Source organism: Pangasianodon hypophthalmus, chromosome 9 (assembly GCF_027358585.1).
Source record: "Pangasianodon hypophthalmus isolate fPanHyp1 chromosome 9, fPanHyp1.pri, whole genome shotgun sequence".
Classification (NCBI taxonomy): Eukaryota; Metazoa; Chordata; class Actinopteri; order Siluriformes; family Pangasiidae; genus Pangasianodon; species Pangasianodon hypophthalmus.
In genome coordinates this window covers 16,486,413-16,511,591 of record NC_069718.1, presented here as the reverse complement: position 1 = coordinate 16,511,591, position 25,179 = coordinate 16,486,413, and the positions used below count along the sequence as shown (strand labels likewise).

The window sequence follows — 25,179 nt, the reverse complement described above, 5'->3', positions numbered from 1 at the left end:
TTATTTCTAGCAAGAGCTACCTCACAGGCCAGTGAGCTCTATTAAAACCATGCTAAGGAACGTGTTCTTTCTGTATCTACAGTAAAGAGATCTGTGAGGCCAACACCACCATCATGTGCCCCATGTGTGAAGTGAACTGCAGCGCCTGGAAACTCAGTGACAGCTGTGTCTATGCAAAGGTATTCATACTAGCCGACACATTTGAGTCACTTTATAAATATATATATATTAGTACTGTGAAAAAGTCTTAGGCACATGCAAAGAAATGCCTTCAAAAATAATGAAATGAAATGTTTCTACATTTTAAAAAAATACTATAAAGAGCAGTAAACAGTAATAAATGAATCAAAGTCAATATTTGCTGTGACGACCCTTTGCTTAAAAAAAAAAAAAAAAAAAAAAAAAAAAAAAAAACAGCAGCCTTCATTATGCTTTTTGTCTGAAAAGTGGTCTCTTATGTAATATGCTGCTTTCTTTACTGACATACAAACATTTAATTTTGTGCTAGAAAACTAATATTTGGAAATCTAAAATGTTTTTGTACTGACTCGGTTTTGTAGAAGTCATAAAATAAAAATGTATAACAAAGTTTGTACTAAAAAATATAGTGCAGAAGACTTTTGCACAGTACTATATAAATATAAATAAATAAACAAATTTAATTTCATTACAACTGGACAGTAGAGAAAAATAAGGCATAAACAGTATCTGTTTTTCACTGTGTTGTCAATGTAAATGTGAATTGCCATGGGATGGACTAAACAGCATTGAATGTTGTTAGCATAATACAATGATTATGACTTTCACCTTGTATTAAGCAACTGAAAGCCATTCAAGTGTTTGTGTGCCTATATCTATATTTATTCTAGTTCATTCAAAATCGTTTTGCATAATATTTACAGTGAATTTCACCTTATGTTAAGCAGGTGAAAGCCACTGAATTATGTATTTGCATTCTTTATATAGTCCATTCCCTTGTGCCCAAGTCTCAAAGTGCAAATCTGGTTTAAGAGATAATCTGGGGATTGTTACTGTTTAATTAGTTGCCAAAATTAAACTGGAGACTAAATTGTTACATCCTTTTAAACCACTAATATATTGAGTGTTTATCTGAGTCATCATGATTCATGACTTTTATGCATTTTTATCTTTTAACTAACCTATAGGTAACTCATCTGTTTGATAATGGTGGCACAGTCTTCTTCGCCATTTTCATGGCAATATGGGGTGAGTTGTACTTTCTTTCTTTCTTTCTTATTAGGCATTTCATGTGCAAATACGTGCATTTTAAATGTTTATAGCAGGGCAAAAAAAAAGATTTCTGCCAGGGAATTAACATTGATTCACCCACTGCATTCAGCTGATGCTTTGTTGCAGTCTGGGTTAGTTAATGTCTTTATTGTTTTCTCAGAATGTGAACAGTAATAGAATCTTTTTGTGTTTGTAATTAACATATTATAGGTGGAGGAACACAGAACTTTGATTTTCAGAATGGCATTAAGCTTTAGTTAAAAACCAGTGAGATTATAAGTTAATCACCTCTTGTATAAATGGATAAGTCAATGGAAGGATCGATGTCAGAGTGTCCTCCTCTTATTGTGCATCATCTAATTGTTGATGCAGTATAAATTGTAATTGACTGGCTAACACTAATGAAACACTTCCCTGGAGAGAAAAGAGAGCTGCTCAGATGAGAGAGAAAAAAACAACCTGAGGAGTCGGGAAGCTGTCAGTGTAAAACTTGTCTCTATCTTTGGGCATCTGTGTGAGTGTGTCTGCGAAAACCCGCAGGCCAGTCCCCTTTGCAGTATTCTGTATTTCTCTCTCCCACCCTGTCTCACTCATGCTGATTTGAATGAACTATGGAGCCAACACTGCAGTGAGCATGTTCTGGATCTGTCTGTCACTTCAGCCAGTATTCATCACCTCTGCTTTCTAGTGTGTCTCTGTGTGAATGTGTTTGTCTTAACGTGAATAAATATTAAGCTCAAGCTATACATTATACATGGTACAATACATTTTGTCCCTTTCTGTGGGGTGAGGTCCCAAATCATTTTTAAAAAATCACAGATAAACACTAGGCCACATTGAAACCAAACTAGCACAGCATTTCTTGTTGGTAAATTCAGGAATGCCACATTCTCAGTATACTAGAGAAAAAAAAATCATGTCAAATGTTTCTTGTTTCCTGGCTCCAGAGGTGCAAAAATGCATATAATGATAATGAAATGATAATTAAAGTATTGTATAGTAACAAATTAAAGAAAAAAACAGCAAAGTGCGTTAGTAAGGTTTTTGATCATCAAGAGCTGCCAGAACAGATCCATTGTGCTGTGGCTTTGACTCTACAAGTCTTTTGAACTGTACTGAAGGGATGAACACCATTCTTCCAAAATATATTTCCTCAACTGGTGTTTTGTCCATCACAGTCCAATTCATCTACCAACATGTTTTGGAAGGTGGGAGAAACCTGGAGAACCTGGTTGAAACCCACGCACACACGGAGAGAACATTCAAAACTCCGCACAGACAGTAATGTGAGCTCAGGATAGAACCAAGAGCCCTGGAGCTGTGATACAGCAACACTACCCACTGTGCCACCTGGAAATGAAAATGTACTGCAAATAAGTTAAGCGCATGTATCAGAAATATGGAATATTAAAATATCACTGAATGGATGAACGGCACTATTTCTGTCTGAGAAACAGGACATTTAATACAGTTCCATTTGATTTCATTCATTTTAACTCTAGCTGTAGTACAGATTGAATTACAGTGTACAGCATATGTAGACAAAAAGAAGAAAAGTATAATGTGTTTTGAACAGCATACAACATACGGAAGAATGACATTTTAAACATCATTAAATATAACAAGTACAAGAGACATGACATTAAATATAAAGATTGTGAAGCTTACAAAGTGTAAAGAGCATGTATGCAAATGTATAAACTGTATAATCAGTAGTAAGGACGATGTGGTTCTGCAATATTGTATAACACACTGAGCACGAGTCGGCTCCTGTTCTGCAGTGAGTGGGTGTGTAATAGGGGCTCATAGTTTGGTGTTGTATGTAGGAGTCCAGTGTGGGTTTCTGTGCAGGAAGCTAGCAAAGACAGGGTGTGCAGGTGTGAGAAGCCTGACAGCTTGAGAGTAGGAAGTGTTCTTTAGTCTGGAATGTCCAGGATAGGTTCCTTTGTATTACAAACTACAGGAGCTGTGGCTGAGATATGTGGGGCCTAAAAAAGTAGAAGAAAGTAGACAGTCTTTGTGGGAGAGCTGAAAAAAGGCTCAAGAGCTTAAGAAAGGGATTGCTGTTATTTCTTTATGCTTTTTTTGCACACTTTCAACGATAGTGGGTCGAGCAATATAAATTTTGCATGGTGAGCAGTGTTTTGTCCATATAATTATTTAAGCATTATTTAACATACATACATACATATATATATATATATATACTCTCTCTCTCTCTCTCTCTCTCTACACACATATATATATATATTATATATATATAATGTCTGTTTTTATGAAAGAAATGTGGAAGAAGTGAGTTGGGTGTAATTTTAGAAATACATTGCCAGCTCTATATTGTATGCCGTCATGGATTGGGGTTTTGCCTTCTGCTCCTACAGCCACCGTCTTCCTTGAATTCTGGAAAAGAAGGAGAGCAGAACTGACCTATGACTGGGATTTAATTGACTGGGAGGAGGAAGAGGTGAGACTCATCTGAAACACACCTGTCACCTCAGACTGTGATTTTGTGTTTATTTACCAACACTCAGCTTCATTTGCAAAGGCTAGTATGAGACAGGCACATTCTCCTTTTCCACTTTTCCTGTAAACATTATTAGGAACATACGCTTTGCTGAGTTGACTGACAATAACTAATCAACATTGAATAAGTGAAGTATTTGGCCAATATGTGTGCTGTTTGTTGTGTTTCCTTTAGTGTAAATCCTGTGTCATGGTGTGTTCAGTGAGTGTGCTTCCTATTGATATCATGTCATGCTCGGTGCATGCTGTGCTGTTTGCTGCGGTTACCACGCATTAATCATTTAGTTATTGCATGTGAAATCACCTGACGATGTGCAGGGTGTTGTTTGCTGTTGGGCCTCAAATGTAGTCTTACTGAAGAACATTATTTCATACATAATGTGCCAACATTGTCTGGACATAATCAGTGTCAGAGCTCAGACCATAGATATATACATATTAGAGATCTTCATAGCTGAGAGATTATGCACTATTAAAGCCATCACTTCAAGCAAGTGTCCCTTAAAATTATTATAGCAAGTTTATTTATTATTTGTAAAAGAATTTAAGAAAAGATCAACTTTTTTTTAGAAAAAAAACTTTCTAATATATAATATCCTGTCTCCTTGTAAATCACACTAGTAATTTACACTCATAAATACAGTACACTCTGTCTACAACAGTGACTTTATTTCTCAAGTTGTCCTTCTTGCTTAACTGGGCTTTGGCATATAAATTGTCTAATATAGCAAACTAAAGTGACTAGCTAAGATTTGTGGAGAAAATTAGTCAGCTAACTTAGCTAATATTTCTTTGTGTGATTCAGTACAATAAATGCAAAAGCTAAGTTTTTACTTTCTGAACCCTTAAAACAATGAAAAACTTTTAAAATGCATAAAATGTCTTGCCGCAACACTTAAAATAATTTTACTACAGGAAAACATGGCACATTTTTTTGTTATTTGTTCATTTTTGGAAGTATGTTTACATTTCGGCCATAGACAACCTTTTTATATTACATTTTGCAGAGGCAGTGCAGTGGCCATTTGGGTCTGTATTGCTCTGTCATCGGTCTGTCATATGTATGTCTATGGTTCAGACTCATCGGCACTGTTTTTACTCAAGACGGATCCTCCATGGATGTTGTTGGTGTCTTCAAAGATGTTTGATTGTCATATTGCTGAATCAGCCTCTTAGCAAATAACTTAGAGCCAATTGATGTATATGCAGGAAAAAGGCTCCTTATACGAATGACATAAGAGCCTCGTCATCATCATTAACTCTGTCTTCCTGGGGCAGGTTGCCAGATCCAGTGAAAACAAAGGATGATGCTAGATATCTGTGTGTAGAATAATAATGCATTGTGTATTTGGTATGGAGGTAAGAATATCTTGAAGACAATATCTTTATATCAACATGCCTGTGTTGAGAAGGAGGAACTACGGCCCCAGTTTGAAGCAAAGTACTCACGGAAGGAGAGAGTGAACCCCATCTCAGGCAAACCAGAACCTTTCCAGCCATTCACTGACAAACTCAGTCGCCTCATGGTCTCTGTGTCGGGGATCTTCTTCATGGTAAGCCATTTTCCCCCATCAAAGAACCCCTTCTATGAAATCCACAATGCTTTTTTATTATCTTTTTAGTTTTTATACTGTTTTTATACTAAGCCTCTGCACTGAAGAAGTATGTAGTATGTAATATCTTGATATAATATCTAACACACTAAATTATATTATGATAACTTAATGTGGTATGAAACTATATTTCCTAGTTGACTGTTGCCACACACCTCTAGAGCACCATGCCAGCAATGTTTTAAATGCCACAGATGACTGTCTCCCCCTGCTGGCTATTGTATGTGGTGCAATAGGCTGCTTGAAGAAAAGAAGGATCATTTAGCCTCCCATAACATATATGATTTATTAAATAAATATTAGCCTAGCATACATTCCCCATCCTTATTTTTCCGCAGTGTTCTCCTCATATTAATGCAATAAATTTCATCACCTAATTGTCTCTACATTTCAGATCTCCCTGGTGCTGACAGCAGTGTTTGCTGTGGTGGTTTTCCGGCTCATTGCCATGGAGAAGTTCGCCTCCTTCCAGTGGGAGTTTGTAAAGAAGAACTGGCAATTTGCCACCTCTGGCACTGGAGTCTGCATCAACTTCATGATTATCATGTCTCTCAATGTGGTCAGCCTCTGCTCTCTACATAGTCTGCAACAGTTTCAGTATAGAATTAAACAGTACAGATGTTTAGCACTGTCTGTATGTTTGCAGTGCCAGATGAAGCCAAGATGTAAACAGTTCATTCAAAATAATACATATATAGTACTGTGCAAAAGTCTTAGCCATCCTACATTTTTAAATATACATTTCATCTTACATGCCTATTTTAATTTAAATAACAGATTTTTTGTAGTTTGTTAAGTAATGGATGATATTAAGTAATGGACCACATTCCTAATAAAAAAAAAACCCCTGTCATCTGTGATTTTAACTGCAGAGACACAAGTTTCCCAGCAACCCTGCAACAAACTACCAGCTAATTTCCTTAGAAAAAACACATGCCTATCTATAAACAGTGTGTCTATAATCAGCCATGTGGATTCTCATGGTACTGAGAAACCACAAAGCTCTGTGTCCTGTGTTGGAAAACTTAAAGGAGCAGAACTACCTCTGTTACAAAGTACTGACCCTGGAGACTCTTTCAAAACAATAAATAAATGTCTCCTCATAGGAAACTGCACCATATCAACAGCTGCATACATTTTTAAGAAATTTTTGTGTAGCGTCCACCATACAAGAGGCAGATTATGATTTGATTTCATTATTATATTGGTTGTTTTACTCAATATACTCCTCAAGACTTTTTTACACAGTACTTTATTTAAAAAAAAACATAAATATTATAATTCATTTATGTTTAATTTTATGTTTTCCAGGCAGCTACTTACAATAAAGAGATACAGTTTTATGAAAGTTTGCATCCCCCATAATTTCAGGGTGGAAAAGGTACAATATACTGCCACAAGAAGTATATAATTCCAAAATGTTAAAAATGAAACATATCTTTCAACAAGACAACAGTCCAAAAACTAAGGCAAAATCATTAAATTCACTCAGACAAATTGCTTCTTGTGATGATGAAGGAACATTTGTAAGACATGACACTAAATTGTGTTTTGCTATGTAGTGAATTTCTTTATCTTCATTCGGGCTTAAGGGTATGCAAACTTTTACACTCAGCTATAAAGAAGTTATGAATCATGTGGAGTATAATTTATTACTACTATTTCTTGGGAAGTTCATTTTCCTGTCAGTTCTAATTGATGTATTTTAACAAATTTATTTGTTCTAGTGGTTTGAACAAATTCTCTGTGCCCTGGCAGGTTTACGAAAAAGTGGCCTATCTGTTAACAAATCTAGGTAAGTTTTAAATATCAGAGTGTTTGAGGCTTTCTCGGTAATGGAATGTTAATCCACAAGGTTTAAAGGAGGGGAGGGCTTGGATTCCTGGAAGGCATTTTCACTCAGACGTGTTGATTTTAGCTTCAGATCCTGCCCAGGGAGGGGGTTTCTCTAATGTCTTGCATATGCCAGCTAGAAAAAAAAACACAAAAAAAGTCACGGTCCTCTGGTTTGTGTTTCAGAGCACCCACGGACCGAGTCCGAATGGGAGAACAGCTTTGCCCTCAAGATGTTTCTCTTCCAGTTCGTCAACCTGAACAGCTCCACCTTCTACATTGCTTTCTTCCTAGGAAGGTGATTAAACTGTGAAACTCAACTCCAGATTCAGTTTAAGCATTTTTAAGCATCTGTTACATTCCACCGAGCCTGAAATAGTTCTCTGTAAATAATTAGTTGCTTGTTTAATCTTTCGATTAGACTTTTGATCTATTTTTTCTGTTTCATTTCCATATTAAAGCATTCGCAAAGATCCAGTGCATTTGAAATTCTCTGTTTATTCACTGTTGTCATGAAGCATTATGAGTTTGTCTCCCTGTGAAATGTGAAAGCATTTTTCTTCTCGGAATGATATTGCAGTGCGGCTAATTGAATTTCAGTGATATGTGTATGTGTGTGCGTGTGTTTTTCCACAGGTTTGCAGGCAGACCTGGAGATTATAATAAACTGTTTAACCGCTGGAGAATGGAGGAGGTGAGTGAGGCTGAGCCAGGCTGCAATAGCTCTCCCACGCTGCAGCACCATCGGCGTCCTCACATAACACCACTGCATCACTGTCAGCCCAGTGCTGGTTGCTTGATGGGAATGCTGATGCACATTATTGAATCTGGCTCCTTCATAATCAACATAAAAGAAAGAGAGCTCCCATCAACAGAAGATAATGGCCTCCTCATATGGATTCTGCCCAGCAGCGGCTTTTTGCTTGGGCTGAATGTACTGTAATTGCCCTGAATCTCCTCAGGCCTAAATGGCAGCCCAGTGAACTTTCCAACAGCAAAAATAATGTTATTGTTTCAGGAATTAGCAGCCTACTGTAAAATCTTCGGGAATGATTTACTGCAGCCTTGTTACATGACAGATGTGTCGTAATGAGTTATGTTAAACATGTTTATGCTGTTCATTTTGTGTTTCATTCTCAGTGCCATCCTAGTGGTTGTCTGATTGATTTATGCTTGCAAATGGGAGTGATCATGGTGTTAAAACAGATTTGGAATAACTTCATGGAGCTGGGTTACCCGTGAGTATTGTGTTTGAGTAGAGGCTTTGTTTATTCGTATGCTTTATTTATGCTCACTATGTGTGTTCACTGACCTCTCTGTTCCTCCAGATTTAGCGGGGGCGAAGTTTTGTTTTTGTTAAACGTGTTTTCTTTGTGCAATTATTCAAAATGAGAAAAAGGATGTTTTTTTTGGTTTGTTTTGCTTTTAAAGAATGAGTTTAGTTTGATATGGCACAGAGGGAGTGTGTCTGAGCAGTGATAGGATGCAGGAAGGGAGTGTGTTTTCAGTTCCAGGTTTCATGGTTGAATGAGTTTTGCTTTTTGCTGCAGTTCTGAAGCAAATGGCCACGTCATCACATCCAGTCACACTACAGCACTGCTGTCCTGCTGTGTGCTGCCAGGAGTGGGACCCAGAATCTACCATGATTAGAAACAATGTTAAAAATAAATGCAGTCATTTGCTGCTCCTATTATCCATAGATTATTAAGGGCCATGCTGGTGAACCCTAACTTTAGTCGGTTATTGGTTGTTTATTTCATTTTGCCTTGAATAACTGGCTTAACTGGCCAGGTATATCTTAATATGTAAACAAGTGTATATGGCTATTTTGCAATTTTTCAAAAATAAAAGAAGAATTCCAAGAAAAATGTAGTGAGGGTATATCCTACACCAAGAATTTTACAACTAAGAACATTAAAGCTGTTCAGAGGATATGAAAGTGGGTGGAGCCAGTTATAAAGAAAAGCTTTGAGCAAACAAGTTATTAGTTGATATTTGTATCATCTTTAGAAAGGGAGATGAAAACTTTTGAACTGATATAATGTTTTATTTTTCACTGGAAATATCTTAAGTAATATACTGTTTGAACGTTTTTACAGCTTTGGAGAATAATGGAAAATATGTGAAACCTTACCATTCTAAGGCTCTGATTTACTAAGATCCCAAATAACAAGCTCTAATTTGCACATGCAGTCTTAGCAATGTCATGTCAGCACAGTTAGTGGCAGTGTTCCCAGTGACTTACACACAGAGTAAGGATGAAATATTATGAAGATTGTTTTTTTTGCTTGTACTAATTCTTCTCAATAGGTGCAGTGAGCTCAGAAAGACTCCCACTTGGGTCAAAATGAAACTGCAAGTCAAAGTATTGCAATGATTAAAGGTGTTAATGTGTTGGGAAGCTGTTCAAAATATGTAATAAATATAAAATACAAGTGTGTAAACATAAAAGTGAATTTGATAATGAGTTAAACATGACTGAAAACTTTTTCAGAGGCTCTATTTAAATACTATTAAAATCAGATGTGTGTTCAGCAATAACAGGTTCCCAATTTTTTTTCCAACTTTCTGATTAGTATGAGACATTACAGTATGATTTATATAAAGCTTTTCATTATTAATACTTGGTAAATGGTATAATTTTGTCCTCAAATAACAGGAATGGGTTTCTGTAAATGTATTTCCTCAGCTTAGGTCGTATTAATTTGCACATATATTCGCTATTCGCGAAAGTGATTTTCAGGCTCAGTAAATCACATTGTGAATACAAAAAATATCTATTTGCCCTTTAAGGAATATTCATTAAGCCAAATGTTCCAAATGAACAAGACAAACTATTTTGCACCACGAACCTCCATAGACCCTGTTTGCAAATCAGTTTTCTTTGTCTTCCCATTTTTTCAAAGGGTGAGCAGTGTTTTACACTCAGTAGTAATTTGTTTAATCAAAGGCATACAGTGTATAGTAACATGCTTTTTACTATTCATCAGTACTGAGTATTATGGTGATTAGTAGTTATGTTTGAGAATTATGTATTAATTTGTAAGGTTCATGCATTTATATGCTGTATTTTGTTACTTCAGGCTGTTACAGAACTGGTGGTCTCGGCGGAAGATGAGGCGAGCAGGAGAACAGAATAACGTGGAGAGCAAAGAGCAGCTGCCTCAATGGGACAAAGACTGGAACCTGCAGCCCATGAATGCCCACGGCCTGGTGGATGAGTACCTAGAGATGGGTGAGTGCTGCTGAAAAACATGACTTTCTGCTGCTTTTAACACACTGTATCCATAAGTAAGCTATTAACAGCTTTAGTGAAACATTAAAAATTTCCTGAACAAAACACTCTGTGTTGTTTAATGTGTAACTTTAATAGTAACTTTTGTGTTGTGATTATTAAAACAGGGGGCCTCATTTATCAATTTTTAAGTAAAGGTGTGTGTAAATGTTTTTGTAGGCCAAACCGAACTAAAGATTTCTGCCAGATGTGCAAAATTTTTGGTAACGCTGATTGTATTTTTTAATTGTGTGTATGCACACAACAGCTCATTTGCATTTGGTGACACACATTAAAATTCCATAGAATGAAAAACAAAATTTTTGGGAGCACCTGAAAAGAATCAAATCTGCAGACAAATTACAGAAAAGGTGAATGAATTAGGTTTTTGTTAGGTTATTAGGTGTGAAATGAAAACAATATCCACACTGTACCCAGGTGATCATTGACACCAAGCACTTCACACAGGGGAACTGATTTGTTTAATTGTTTTAAGTGTCTTGGCAACTGTCAACCAGAAGACTCTCACACTGATGCGCTCTTCAGCCTCTTGTGCCCCAGTGCAGGGAAAAGAAGGGGGACTTGTGTAATAAGAAAACGTGATGTATTCAGGAAGCCCGATGATAGCATGTGGCACGCTAGAGAGTAAACGGTGCATTGCAGATTGGGACAAACCAGATCAGTCACTTATCAGTCACTTATGCTGGCTCTAATGTGGGTTCTTTAATTTTCCCATATTTAATCTTTCTTTAATTAATGCCATTAATATGAAATGCCTGTTTCACAAAATTTTACAGTAGGTTTACATTAACTCAGGAGCTCTTGTAGGACACAAATGTTTTCCGAACTTACAGGGTGTTCATGAATACAAAATGTCTTTTGTAAATGTTCCTACAAATCATTTACAGATACATTTGTTGATATCCGGCTTGATAAATGAGGCCCAGTGGTCAGACAGTACTGCTATAATCACATGGCACCTCTGTGCAGTACTCCAGTTTGGTTTCACCACCATCTTTGTGGCGGCATTTCCTCTGGCTCCTCTGCTGGCTCTGCTCAACAACATCATCGAGATCAGACTGGATGCGTACAAATTTGTGACACAGTGGAGGAGACCCATGCCAGCCAGAGCAACTGATATTGGTCAGTCTGTTCATCCTCCCGGTCAAACTTGTGACTACAGCATCAGAACAGCTCAGTTTGTTTGATTTTATTGTCATGTCTGTATGCAATAATTGATGGTTGGGAATTAACAACAATTGTGAGTTGCCATAGGCATCATTCTTTGGTATCAGATTAGGTTTCTTTTGTTGTGACAACATTAGTATGATGAGACGGTAATGTTGCCTTGACATCTTGCTACATTTATTTTTATTTGTTTCAGTGATCAGAAAGACAAAACAGAGTGAGAATTTAGGAATATATTAGCCAGTTAGTGTGATAAAATTCTAAAGAAATTTATGAGATGTTTACATCACAAGACAGTAAATATTAATGACATTTATTACAACAGTTATGATTGGATTTTGCATGCATGCATGTGCAGTCAGTGTACAATTCATTCATTTTCAGTAGCTGCTTTATCCTGGTCAGGATCAGGGCAGATACAGAGCATATTTTAGTAACAGTGGTGACAAGGCAGGAGAATTCATGGATGCAACATCAGTCCATTGCCGGGCACTTTGCACACATACTCACATGTAGGAGCAATTTAATTTGTGTGTGTGTGTGTGTGTGTGTGTGTGGGTGTGTGTGTATGTGCACGCATGTTGCTCTGTGATCTACTGGTATCCTGTCTGGGATGTATTCTCTCTTTATGCCCAATGATCCACCACAACCTGAACCAGAATAAATCAGTCAGTGGAAATTAAAGAATTTATCAGCACTAGGAGGATCATATTAAAAAAGTCTGAAACAATTGAAAATTTGCCAGGAAATGAAAGCTTGAACATGTTGCCCTCCTGCACCATGCAAGGATGGTGAGGGAGGCAAAAAAGACAGTTTATCCAGTGTAGTTCATTTTGGGGGTATCAAAATCAATTAGACTTCACCAAATATTAAGTGTATAGGGGTGCTTTGAGAAAAATGCACTACACTTTATGTTGGAAAAAATAAATATGTTTAAGCTCATTATCACCCATTGCATTCATTATATACACACATTTTTGCTAAATTTAATGTTAAAATTTTTACATTTTTGCTCAGTTTTAACACTTAACATTTAACCATATAATTTGACCACTCGTTCCTCTCTGCTCAGGAATCTGGCATGGGATCCTGGAGGGCATTGGCGTGGTGGCCGTCATTACCAATGCATTTGTCATTGCCATCACATCTGACTACATCCCTCGATTTGTCTATGCCTTCAAATATGGGCCCTGTGTGGACAAGGGCTACCAGCATGAACAGTAAGGATATGCCTTTAGTCTGTTTTTGCATATAACATATTTTGTAAGTACAGATCTCTGTTGAAGTAAAGAAAAGATTTTTGAACGTTTAAACTGGGATTATTCTTGAAGGGAGGTCAGAGTGAGGACACTGACATAGTCATACTCATTAAGAGTTTAAGGATGGTCTTCTGAAATTGTTACAAACAACAATTATTGTGTGTGTGTGTGTGTGTGTGTGTGTGTGTGTGCAGATGCCTGAGAGGATATATGAACAGTAGTCTGTCTGTGTTTGACATGGGAGAGCCAAAGAACGGAAGTGAATATGAAACACGATACTGCAGGTACAAATATAAGTACAGTTTATATGTATGAAAGACTGGAATAAGTGTATGTGCATAACTGGGGGTAAATGCCCTTGGCTTCCTGTTCATCTCCGCAGGTATCGGGACTACAGAGCTCCCCCATGGAGCTCACAGCCCTATGAGTTCACCCTGCAGTTCTGGCATGTGCTTGCCGCCAGACTGGCCTTCATCATCGTCTTTGAGGTGGGTCATATACAAATGCAAATTAGTATATGTATTTCAAATACATGCCCATATCTATATGTGATCATGTGCTGTTCTTCTTGTCCTCAGCACCTGGTGTTTGGCATTAAGACCTTCATTGCTCATCTGATCCCGGACATGCCTAAAGACCTGTGTGAACGCATGCGCAGGGAGAAGTACCTCATGCAGGAGATGATGTATGAAGCAGAGTTGGAGCACCTGCAGAAGGAGAGGAAGAAAAACGGCAAGCGTTATCACCACGAGTGGCCTTAGCTATGCCTAACAACTGGATACATCATATGCATATTCATGCACACACCAATAAATAAATAACCAATGCGAGAGCACATATGAATACAGACACAGTGGATGACCGTGCAGGAACTGCAAAATATTTGCATTTACTCATGCATGCATGTCCCTGCTGCAGCTTTGGATGGCTAAGCTTTATTGACCAAACCCTCAGCATAAGCTACCCGCTTTGATTGCTGGTTTTCTTTGCCAGTGAATCCGATAATGCGGCTCAAGCTCTTTGAAGAACAGTCGCTCTTGAGTGGACGGTCCTGCTCTGCACCAAAGAGCTCCTTCCACGACTCTTGCCTGGGGCCTTCCCATCTTCTTCTCTGGTCCCTGAATTTTTCTGGCAGAATATCAGAGTCCTGGATCCTCTCTTATGCCACTCCTGCTGTCTTTTGCCTCTGCTGGCTTTGCTCTTTTCTGAACTGTCTCTTGTTTGTTTGTTTGTTTTTCAAAAGGGAACAGGATGCAATTGTATCGTTTACTATGCAGAAGAAGGGCTTTGGAGTTTGTCCTCAATGTACACACCTTCGTCACTCTCCATAGCTCCTTTCTCTCTTGCTATTTTTCTCTTTTTCTCTGGCAGCTAACAAACCGCTATCAACCACACTTTATCTACATCTCTCTCTTTCAGTGAAGTGCAGTTTGGCCTTTATGTTCATGCTTGTTTTTTCTAAGAACAAGGACTGGCTTTTTCTTTTTCACCGCTCATCACAATTTCTCAATTACTCTTCATAGAAAAGTGACTTTTCAGGTAATGTGGATACCAATTTATGCAAAAGTACAGCAAATTGATATAAACATCATGTACCATCCTAACATAGCATGCAGATTCAACATTCTAAATCCAAAAAAAGGTTTGTGTTACTTTTATTCTCCAATGTTTTGTAGATTTATTTGAAATTACTCATTGTTTTTGTTCTGTCCTTTGTCTTGCAATAGGATGTGTTCTGTGTATGCGATGCCTGGTGTTTTACTCATTGTGGACTGACTGGGACTGTGTTTTGCTGTGTGCTGAATGGAGATTCAGAATGATTTTGTTCAAGGTGTGGTTTGTATGACTGCAGTGGTACATGATTCATTCATCTATGTGTATCTCCACAGGCCTGGTCCTTCATAAAATGGGGTAGATTAAAGGATTTTTTTAGAGGTTTTGGTCATGATTAGAAGATCAGAACAAGCTTCATTCACTCACATTAGATCTGTGTAGAAGGCATAGGCAGATGTACAACAGAACGCAATATGTTTAAAACATTGTTTATAGTACTAGGAATGAGTAGCATTTGGTGAAACATTGCATAAACACAACAGTTTGGAAAAGCTTTCTTTAAAAAAAAAAAAAAAAAAAACTCATGCCAGCTATTGGATTGTCACATTGCAGAACTTAATATAACCCTTGTGTTCTGTTCATGTCAAATGATCTGTTTTAAATTTTACAGTGGAACTATACTAAAACTGTTTGTTTTAAAGCGGAAACCTTATGTTCTTGGTTCATTTTCCCTATTAAACATGAAAAAGGACAAATTTATCTTTGTTGCATCTGCTATACTGCCCTTCATATTTATATTACATGTTATGTTCGGGTCCTTTCATCCAGAGAAAAAAGTGGATTACAAAAAGTAGTGAAATATCAGTTGCCATTAACTGCTTTGTACAAAAATAAAACAAATAGGTCAATTCACTGTATATTACATTACCTCCATGGAGGGTAAGAACATACAGGCATGTGTTTTTGTGTGTGATTACTACTCTCAGAAACAGATGTATCCAAGGCTAGTCATTTCGAATTGCCTGTACTATGTCGCAGTAGTACATTGTTTGCTATGTAGACAACAGAACACAAGGGTTAATTACTTTTCTCCTCTCCGCTTTGCTTGTAAAGTATACAGTAGCTCTACGTGTATTCCTGTATGTAAGTAAGTGAGAGAAAGCAAGCAAGCGTGTCTTATAACGAATGCTGCTGTCACGTATCTCATTCCTTATTTGCCAGACCCCAACGTGTTATATCTCTTCTCATTAGGCCCCTGTCAGTCTTTACAGGTGAAACCAAATTTCTATCATTTTTACCTACCTTATAATTAGACATTAATCTGCATTCTAAAATATATAACTTTGCACTTTTGCATGGCCATACTGTATAAAGCATAATCATACATCACTCAGAAGAAAGGAGCACTTTAAAAGCATGGATCGTTTTCCCGTACCTCAACAAACAGCACAAGACAGTAAGATAAACTCGCTGCAGTGAAAGTTAAAGTAAGGCAGTTATATATCTTATTGTTAAAAAGTTAATTTACATTGATTTCTTTGTTTGTTTATTTGCTTGTTTGTTTATTTATTTATGATTGGTTGATTAGTGAGGGCAGTCATACACTGAAATAGAGTGTAGAGAGCCGTCGATTTCAGGTGACAAACTGTTTGTGGTACCATTGCCTAAAATACAGCGTGTGATTTGTAACATGCCATTCTTTCACCGTGATGTATTTGGTAATCTATGCATGATCTCAGCCGCGGCATCTGTCTGGTGTTCCATTGAGAAACACGCGTGTTTTCTGGTGCACTTTTACTGTGGAGTCTGCATGGAGTGTACTGCTTAGTCCAAATTATCTGATCTGTGATCAGTTTGTTGTATAAGTGCACAACTGTCAATTAATGTTCACTCTCAATTAGACCATCTTACACTGAAATTGGACTAATCCTCTGAGTAATGATTTTCCTGCACCCTAGTAATGAATTATCTCAGTCCTCTAACAAAGCTTATCTGTTGATGAAACAATATTTTACTTTGGTATCTAATGAATACACTCTGTTGTGTACAAAATGTCTATATTGGATACACCTGACACAGGCACACATAACAAAAATAAGTTTTGACACAGTAAATAAAGCATGCAATACACCACGAAGGTCCATATTTTTTAAATATATTTATTTCGTTAGGAACAAGAGCACTTGTTATTGTGACACAAACTTCAGTCAAATAAGCAAAACTGGAGTGCCATTTATTTTCAAATCAGGTATTACATAAAAAGCAGTGGCTATGACATGATATTTTACATTGCTTAGAGAAAATAATGCTGAGTGTAGTTATGAGACAGTTTAATATCCATTATGCATTAGTAAGATATGCACAATTGCAATGACTAATGACGGGTAATATGTTAAAAAGGCAATATGTGCTGACTCAATGAGATAATAGGTTTAGATATATAATCACCCGCTGACCTCTCACCCCATTAAATGAGCTGGTGATGACCGTTAAGGAGCCCACTATGTACCATGCAGAATATTTCAATACAATAGCACATTCAGTGTATTCTGATTTGTACTTGATTAATATGGTGACATAAACAATATCAACAGCGTGTTTTGTTTACACCATCCCTGTTTACATGTAAAAAAAAAAAAAAAAAAAAAAAAAAAAACTATGAAAAAATTGTACAAAACATCTATAGGATAAATTTGGATATCACTCTTTTCTGTAATAAATCACTGACTGTATCTTTTATCTGACATGGTTGGTGTTATTTTTTTTTTGTTCCCCTGTATGAAATGGCACGTGTCTTCTTTTGTAGTTTAAGTAATATATTTAAGTAAAGTATTTTTTAAACTAATTTTTCATGGTTATAGCTGTTTTGACAGAACTTGGCCAGCTTTGTCTGGGACAAAAGCTGCATTAATATAAGCCTCATCCTTGCTTCCATTTATCTCACTTTTAATGTCCTGATCTGAGTGATTCTCCCATGCTGTTCCAAAATCCACACCATCCAATTCCTGGAAAAAAAAGAAGAGCAGTGAAAGAATCAGTTCTTCAAAGTGTACACTCTCTGTTTTCTTTAATCAGTGTACATCAGGTGTCTCACCACTTTGTCCTCTGCGTGGTTGACACCACACCAGCACAATGTCCTGTATTTCTCTGACCAAAAGCAGAACAGGTCACACACTGGCCGAATCAGCCCAGGCTTCACCTCCTGTGGCTTAGTGGGGCCTGCAAACAGACAACAGGCACTTCCGGTGAATAATCCCAGAACATCTGATGCAGACATAATGTACAGCAAAAGCACCAAGTCTCAAGTCTTGTGTGCTTTAACTGACTGTTCTGAAATATACACGGTATCAGGTGGCTTCATGTGCATTTCCTAACTAGGTATAACAGATAACTATGTAAAATTGGCATGTGACTCTCAGGGAAAGGCTAAGGATAAATGCTTATGTGCTCTAGCAGTCGTCCCATCTCACCTGTTATCAGCGTGATGAGCAGGCCTCCTATAACTGTGGCCAGAAAACCCACTGCACTATAGTACAGATAGGACATGGAGTACCAGGACTCAGCCAGCACAGATCTGCACATGACATGGGACAACAGAGATTGATTTTTACATATTACTGATAATAATAGTGGCTCTTATAATGACTTTAGTCTTTGACTTTAGTCTAGCATGCTATTTTTTTTCTTCATAGCATATTTTAAAATGTACTTCTGAAAAGGGAGTACTGGGGAGAAACTCTATCCAGTGCTCTGGGGTTTATGTGTGATACAATAAAAACTCATTCCAGTTACTTAACAATCCAGATATTTTCCCTAAGTCTTGTAGCATTCAATCAGGCAAAAACTATAGTCATAATGCATAACCACAAATTCTTTCCCCTTGGAAAATAGACCCAGCTCTGAAAAAAAAGAATTACACAAAACCCCATGTCAATTTACGAAGCCAACTGAACTGACTTAAATTCAATTTAATTCAATTCAATACCTTTGGCTAAAAAATTCATGAGCAGTTTAAGTAAATGAGTTTTCTGTTTTCTCAGTAGAGGGAAACATCAAAATCCTTGACAGAGAGTAGGTAGAAAATGTGAGAGTATTCCTTTAATGGGTTTTGATGAGCATATTCATAAATTTACTGCTCTTGCCTTTTAGGCTTGTTGTAGTAGTAGAATAATATAAGCATAATGTACTATACCCTGTGTCTGAGCTGGCTGTCTGAGTGCTGTTGGTAGCTGTGGTGTTCAGTAGGTTACAGTTCTCTATGCTCAGAGGCAGGGGGTGGGTGCTGTTGGGGGAAGCAGGGTGGATGAAGGCTCCCACTCCCACCCAGAAGGACAAAGAAATTCCCAGTATCAGACCTCCAATAGCCCCCTGAGTGCAGAGCACACAACACAGCATGGTTGCTACAATTAGCTACTGATGATCTGCAATTACTCTGTGCTTCTTTCAAATACCTTGTCAAAAATGAGCAAGGAAGAAAAGCTTTGATAAATGTTAGGTCAAACGTCATACCTTTTTCTCAACCTTAAAAGCTTTAAAAAGTTGGATGTGCTGTGTGTTGGGTAGGGATTTGCACTGACCATAGTGTTTGTGAAAGGGAAGAAAATTCCTAAGGAGAAGAGACCAAGCGTTGGCCCGCCACACATGCCATGGATACTGAGAGCAGCCTAGAAGAGAGAAAAGCAGATGTTACTTTGATTAAGGGATTAAATAAACAATAATAAAATCTGCTTACTCTTAGTCTTTTCCTGCTTTTTGCACCTGGACTGTATCCTGATAAGATTTTAAGTACATGCAAGTAATCTTGTATTTAAGAGCATGTTCAGTTAGCCAGTTTGACATCCAACAATCAGAAAAAGGATACGGAATGGTACTTTTCCTCATCGCAGGGGTTGCACCTTGAAGGCTACACCTTTTGTACCTTTAGTGTGCATCATTTACCTTGTAAAGGTTTACCCTAAAACTATTACTAATTATGGTCCATTTACAATATGTGCCTTAAATCATTTTAAAGAGATACTATACCCATGTTTCCAGGTGAAAGCTACATATTAAAGGTACAAAAGGGTTTGAGGGTAAAAACCGTTGAGGGTACCAACCCAGTGACAAGGAAAGATATGGTGTAGTACTATTGTTTCTGAGTGAACGAGTCCATCACATCTGCTCTGTCTGTAAACACAAACTCCATTTCCCAGAATCCTCTGCCAAATAATGACCCATAAGACCACCTGATCTGTCACATGACCATTATAGCAGTCTCACTCCCGGGACTTCTAATCACACAAACCTGTTCTCAGTCACTGGTTCACTATAAATACACACCATAAAGCTCTGTTCATTGTAAATTATTGCTTCTAGCTAATCATTAGTGACGTTTCTAAGCCTTAACTATTGTGTGCACAATGTCATTAAATTTCCTTAAAGAAAAAGTTGGTATTCATGGTACATGTACATTATGGCATATTGTATTGACAGCGGTTTTGATTGTTAAATGTGGCATATCTCAGATTACCTGAATTGGTTTGTGTGATCAGAATTAAATCTGCTTTTAATGCATTTACACCTGCATCTTTATATAAATAATCCCAATCTGTAATCCTGGCACACAAGATGCATGAAATGACCAAATGTAAATGGAGTTGATACAACCAATGCAGTTTTTTTGTTCAGTAAAGCCTAAAATAATGGAATTGTGCAGTAAAGGTGCAGTACAATATGTGATGCTGCCTTTTCACCTGCAAAACTGCTCCCATGTTTGATGCTGCTACTGCCATGCTGGTACAGATTACTCCAAACATCACACCTGAAGGAGGGAACACGATTTCACTGTCAGAGGATGAGTTAAGCCTCCTGAACTCTCCCTGGTATGGCTTGGGGACATGAACAATATTTCTCATTCAGCATATAGCTGATTAAGATTTCACTTTCCTTATTATTATTTCCTTATTATAAATCTGTTTCATGTCTCGCTGGAACAATACACAGACTCTTCGTCACTGAGGTCACATGATCAGTCCCTTATTTTTTTGTTGCTTTTCCAAAGAGTTGTAAACCATGTAATTCACATAGCAGATGAAAATATCAAGGTGCTCTACTCTATAGGTATCACCACACACAGCTATCAGCTGAAGCAGGTAGGAGAATGTAAGTGTGAATTAAAAGTCATGATTGTACATACACAGGGCTTTACTGATCCACATAGCTGCTTTGTTGGAGAGGTTTCTGTAATACTGGCTCACAAAGTCTTCATATGTCACTGTGGCCAGGGCGTTGATACTGGCAGCCACTGTGCTGAAACCGACAAACAGCAGGAACTCATTTCTCATTTCAGGATTATGCATGCTGTGGAATTTGATGTCTAAGTTAAAATAGAGATCAGACATCATATGCCATAGATCCTTGTTTAAGCCATAAAGAGCTGAATGTAAGATAAATATAAATGTCCCTCAAAGCATTTAATATGAAAAAGGTTAGGTCAGCTGCTAATTTACCTGAGGGTCCCACTGAAAGCACAAGCCACATACAGCCCAGGCAGACCTGGAAAGTTGCCCAATACTTCTAGTACAAAGTATGGCATGAGCTGTAAAGATGTTCACAATTATGCTTACAACTACTAACTGCCACAATCAGGTATAATTTTAGTCCACCACATGCATAAAAGAGACATAACAGTGTCACCTGGTCAGGAGCTGACAAAAAGCCAGCTGTCCAGGGGTCACAACGGGAGTAAAAAGCGTACATGATGAGTCCTGAGACCACACCACAGAAGACAATCAACAAGAGACCCAGCAGATTCAGATAGAGAGCACTGACAGGGACAGAGAGAGAAAAGAATTCATTGTCATTGGTCAAACCCTCTGACTGGTATCATTCATTCATTCATTCATTCATTTCCCCCCAATATTCTCCCTAATTTAGTCTTGGCCAATTCCCACCCATCAGTCAGCTCTCCCCTATCATTTAACAGCTACCATAATGGAAAGGCAGGGATCATGTGCTTCATGTGAAGTCATGTGCTGCGTCACGGGGCTGTGTAACACACTCGGAGGAAAGCGCCACCCACCCACTTCTGCATGCATGGACTGACAGTTACCTACTAGTGCTAGTGTTGCTGTGATTGATAGGGGAAAGAGAGAATACCAGAGAGCACGGCCAATTTTGCTCTCGGCGACTCCCAGCCATGGATGGCTGTGGGAGCATTGGGATTCGAACTCAAGATCTCCGAAAGCTTTTCTGTTGTGCCACTCGGGGACCTTGGTATCCTTTACTTTAATGATTCTACTATAGAGGAACTGACCAGCGAGCATGGGTCTCTGTCTTACAGGAAATACACCTCTGGATGGTGGACTGATTTACACCATAGATGCCCAGCCATGTGAACATGCCCCCAACAGAGACTGTCCAGAACGTGTGACGTCTCAGAGGACTGAGGTCAAAGCTAGAAAAAAATAGTACACACGTTAGGGCTAACAAATACCTTTAAAATAGATTTGAATGTTAATTACTTAAAAGTTTTCGTTTTTAAAGCCTTCATGAGCTTATCATTTTAAATTTTATATATAGTAGCAGTAGAACTACTGCATTTCTGTAGCATAAACCAAATTAAATGTGAACACTGTGTTGCTTTCTTTAGCAAAGAAAATCACAATAAGGCAAAATCACATTTTTATCTTAAATGGCAATTTTACATTTAATTAAATTTTTCATTTGTATTTTTAATTGTTATTTCTAGGCTTATTTCATATTACATAGTACATAGCACAAAGATGGAGTGAAAATTTGAATAGTGAAATTTGTGCCAGTCTTAACACACCTTATTGTGTATACATAGTAATATCCATTGGTTAATATCCATCAGTTAACTTCTTGTATTAAAATATAAAACATACATAAATGTTAGACAGATAGGTGCTGTTGAAGACATTATCTCAATACATGCTTGCATGTAAGGTTAGGTGATACATACTCAAACACGTTTAGTCTCTGTCCAGCCTGTGCTGTCTCCCATACTGCACTGATTCCTCCACTTACATGCGTGCCCTGCACTAGCACAGTGAGAAAACCAGCCACCATCACCACCATCTGGAAGGCATCGGACCAAACTACAGCCTTTAGTCCTCCCTGTACCACACACAGACACAAAAACACAGATGTGTTCTGTTGGTTTTAATGTTTATCTAAGCAGTAACTTGGGTGCTTCCCTTAAAAAAAAAAACCGTAATAATTTGCGTACCTACCAGCTCCACCTACTCACCAGTGTACAGTAGAAGGTGCAGACAATTCCAGTAGCAAATATGGATCCCCAGAGATTAAACCCTGTCACTATGGGTAGTGTGTTTGGAAATAACATTAGAAGGTTGACTGAGCTAATAATTATGGTATTATTCAAATAGAATAAAATGACTATAAATGTCATTTTAATTATTGCATAAATCTATCATTAGTGCTGTAAGGTCTATATCAACTACTTACCTTGATTAAGAGCTAGAGCTGGAGCATAAACTACTACTCCTGTGTACAAAACCTGTAAGGTGTCAAAAACAACGCTTTCAGGTCTGGCCTTTAAATGAAATAAATTATTGTTACTTCATAAAAGCAAACAGTTTGCCACTCACCGTTTGCACTGTGTAAATGACAGTAGCAGCCATACGGACCAGCTTAGAGAAGCGTAGCTCTAGATACTGCGAGGAAGAAAGCACACAAGTCCTGTTGGTTTCCATCAACGTCTTGATTATATTCTGAGAGCACTAGTGAAAATGCTTTATTTTGCATTCTTTTCTAATTTAATACAACAATTGTCAGTACAAATTATATTATTGACAACAAATTGAGTGAAAAGTAGAATCTTTGAAATATTTACATGAGCTTCTTAGTATTTGGTGTGTCCACTTTTTGCTTTAATGACAATGTGTACTCAAGTTAACATGGACTCCACAAGTTTGTGCAAAACCTTACGATCCATTTTAGATCAAATCCATCAGAGTGTCGTCTGAACACATGCTTCAGTAGAAGCGATTAGACATGAGGAAAATCTGAGCTTTTGTACAAAGCATGGTCAATATCACAAATTTGCTTACATTTAAATAGGGACCTAGAAATAGTGCAGAATCTTGAATATTAAATATTCAAGATATTGAACATTTACTTTCTTCGTTTTAAATATTTCAAAATTCTAAAATCTTGCGTTATTTCCTATTTTAAATGAAAAAACAATCCCAGATTTTCAATGGTCTTAAATTTTTTTTAAACCCTACTGTATGCATACAGATATATATCTGTTCTGTTATCTGTTGTATGGTTCTATGTGTTCAATACTAGAGCATGAAGGACTACACTATGCAATACCTGCATGATGCATTATGGGAACTTTCATAGCTGTACCTCATATGTACTGGTGATGCCTGACCGGTAAAACACGGGAAGATAGACCTCTGCTGTGAAGATCACCATCAATGTGTAGGCAATGCCAAAGATAATAAATGAAGCCCCAAAGCGGTACACATCTGAAGGAGTTCCAATAACAGTCACTGCTGACATGAAACTGGCTGTGAGAGAGAGTGCCACTGGACCACAGGTCAGCTGCCGTCCTCCAACCAAAAATGCTTTTGACGACACCTTGTTCCTCTCCTTTATGGCAAAGAAGACTCCAATACCAGAAGATACCACAAACAGGCAAGCAAACACCACATAGTCCCACACTTGGAACGTTCCCACAGCACCATTTGGAAGTCCCATTGGAAGTCAGTGATAATATTCACTATTAAATTATAATAATAAGATTAGAAAATGTGTTCTGTCTCTATGCCCAGGAGCCTCACTCTTCGTCTGTGGTTGGGACACTGTGATCGCTGCGTGATCAGTGATTTGAAGGATGTTTTTTGAAGGTAAAAACTGCTGAGAGCAGACATCAAAGTGCGGATGGCATGAAGACATATATTAACCATTAACTTGTTTTCTTCTTTCCTGAGGTCTCAATATTGATGGCTTCTTAAGTCAAATGAATCTACTTTGAAACAAATTAAAACAATGCACTACTTGTATCCACGACTGCACTGGTGTCACTACAGAGGAAATAAATTGAACCAGGGGTTAAATAATCTGTGTGTATGGTCAGTGGAGCATATGGTTTATTGTTGTAATCACTTTCCATTTCATTGGTAATGTTTCTTAGTGACCTTTTGTAAATGTTTTCACAGAATCCACTTTACAACTCATTGATTATTCCGGCACTCAAACTGCTAAGGATGAGTTTATACAGTGCATACCAATGTATACAAATCATATAGAGGAATGACAATAAAATCACTTGACCAAGCATTTGCAACTCTGTCTTAAATAAGTGACTCTGAATACTATTTCACCTCCATTCCCAAAGAAGGTCAAGAAGGAGAGATTTTTTTCTTGTTGAATGGGTGTTTTATTTCTCTGAATGGTTCAATATAAGGGCATGAACAGAGTGGCAAAACAGTCCGATACAATTTCGACCTACACAGCTAATGAAATGCTAATTTCCAGTAGAATTCATTTCATATGCTTGATGGAAGTAACAATACCTCATTTCGCATTTCACATTTTTGAACATTTTATTCCAACTCTTTAAACCCACTATATTTCATTTTAATTACTTCATCTCAGTTAACACCAGAAGCTGTTTTAATTGGAACCTACTGGACTCTCCACAGTTGTT

General features: G+C 37.6%; 2 protein-coding genes across 5 annotated transcripts in view; one reads left to right on the top strand and one right to left on the bottom strand.

Moving 5' to 3' along the window:
- ano3 (anoctamin 3) overlaps positions 1 to 14,875 on the top strand; it is a 46,094-nt gene extending 31,219 nt beyond the window's left edge. For 2 of the 4 annotated variants that reach the window (XM_053236896.1, XM_053236897.1), the window contains exons 12-27: positions 83 to 179; positions 1,167 to 1,227; positions 3,633 to 3,715; positions 3,950 to 3,976; positions 5,187 to 5,327; positions 5,782 to 5,946; positions 7,146 to 7,182; positions 7,407 to 7,518; positions 7,857 to 7,914; positions 8,361 to 8,458; positions 10,304 to 10,455; positions 11,485 to 11,637; positions 12,755 to 12,902; positions 13,136 to 13,225; positions 13,324 to 13,429; positions 13,520 to 14,875. In XM_053236896.1, coding sequence (XP_053092871.1) covers positions 83 to 179; positions 1,167 to 1,227; positions 3,633 to 3,715; positions 3,950 to 3,976; positions 5,187 to 5,327; positions 5,782 to 5,946; positions 7,146 to 7,182; positions 7,407 to 7,518; positions 7,857 to 7,914; positions 8,361 to 8,458; positions 10,304 to 10,455; positions 11,485 to 11,637; positions 12,755 to 12,902; positions 13,136 to 13,225; positions 13,324 to 13,429; positions 13,520 to 13,702 — 1,711 coding nt within the window. In that variant the 3' untranslated portion in view covers positions 13,703 to 14,875. The remainder of the gene's footprint in view (positions 1 to 82; positions 180 to 1,166; positions 1,228 to 3,632; positions 3,716 to 3,949; positions 3,977 to 5,186; positions 5,328 to 5,781; positions 5,947 to 7,145; positions 7,183 to 7,406; positions 7,519 to 7,856; positions 7,915 to 8,360; positions 8,459 to 10,303; positions 10,456 to 11,484; positions 11,638 to 12,754; positions 12,903 to 13,135; positions 13,226 to 13,323; positions 13,430 to 13,519) is intronic. The other 2 variants (XM_053236899.1, XM_053236898.1) reach the window with 1 other exon arrangement.
- Positions 14,876 to 16,707: 1,832 nt separating this feature from the next.
- slc5a12 (solute carrier family 5 member 12) lies at positions 16,708 to 24,357 on the bottom strand. The gene is made up of 15 exons (XM_026919330.3): positions 23,874 to 24,357; positions 23,108 to 23,173; positions 22,965 to 23,016; positions 22,747 to 22,814; positions 22,459 to 22,613; positions 21,790 to 21,930; positions 21,171 to 21,300; positions 20,984 to 21,072; positions 20,671 to 20,783; positions 20,228 to 20,295; positions 19,073 to 19,159; positions 18,688 to 18,863; positions 17,966 to 18,069; positions 17,590 to 17,714; positions 16,708 to 17,500 (listed from the first exon to the last, which is right to left on the bottom strand). The coding sequence occupies exons 1-15, from the start codon at positions 24,225 to 24,227 to the stop codon at positions 17,351 to 17,353; spliced, it is 1,878 nt and encodes a 625-aa protein (XP_026775131.3). The 5' UTR covers positions 24,228 to 24,357; the 3' UTR covers positions 16,708 to 17,350.
- Between the last annotated feature and the right edge of the window lie 822 nt (positions 24,358 to 25,179).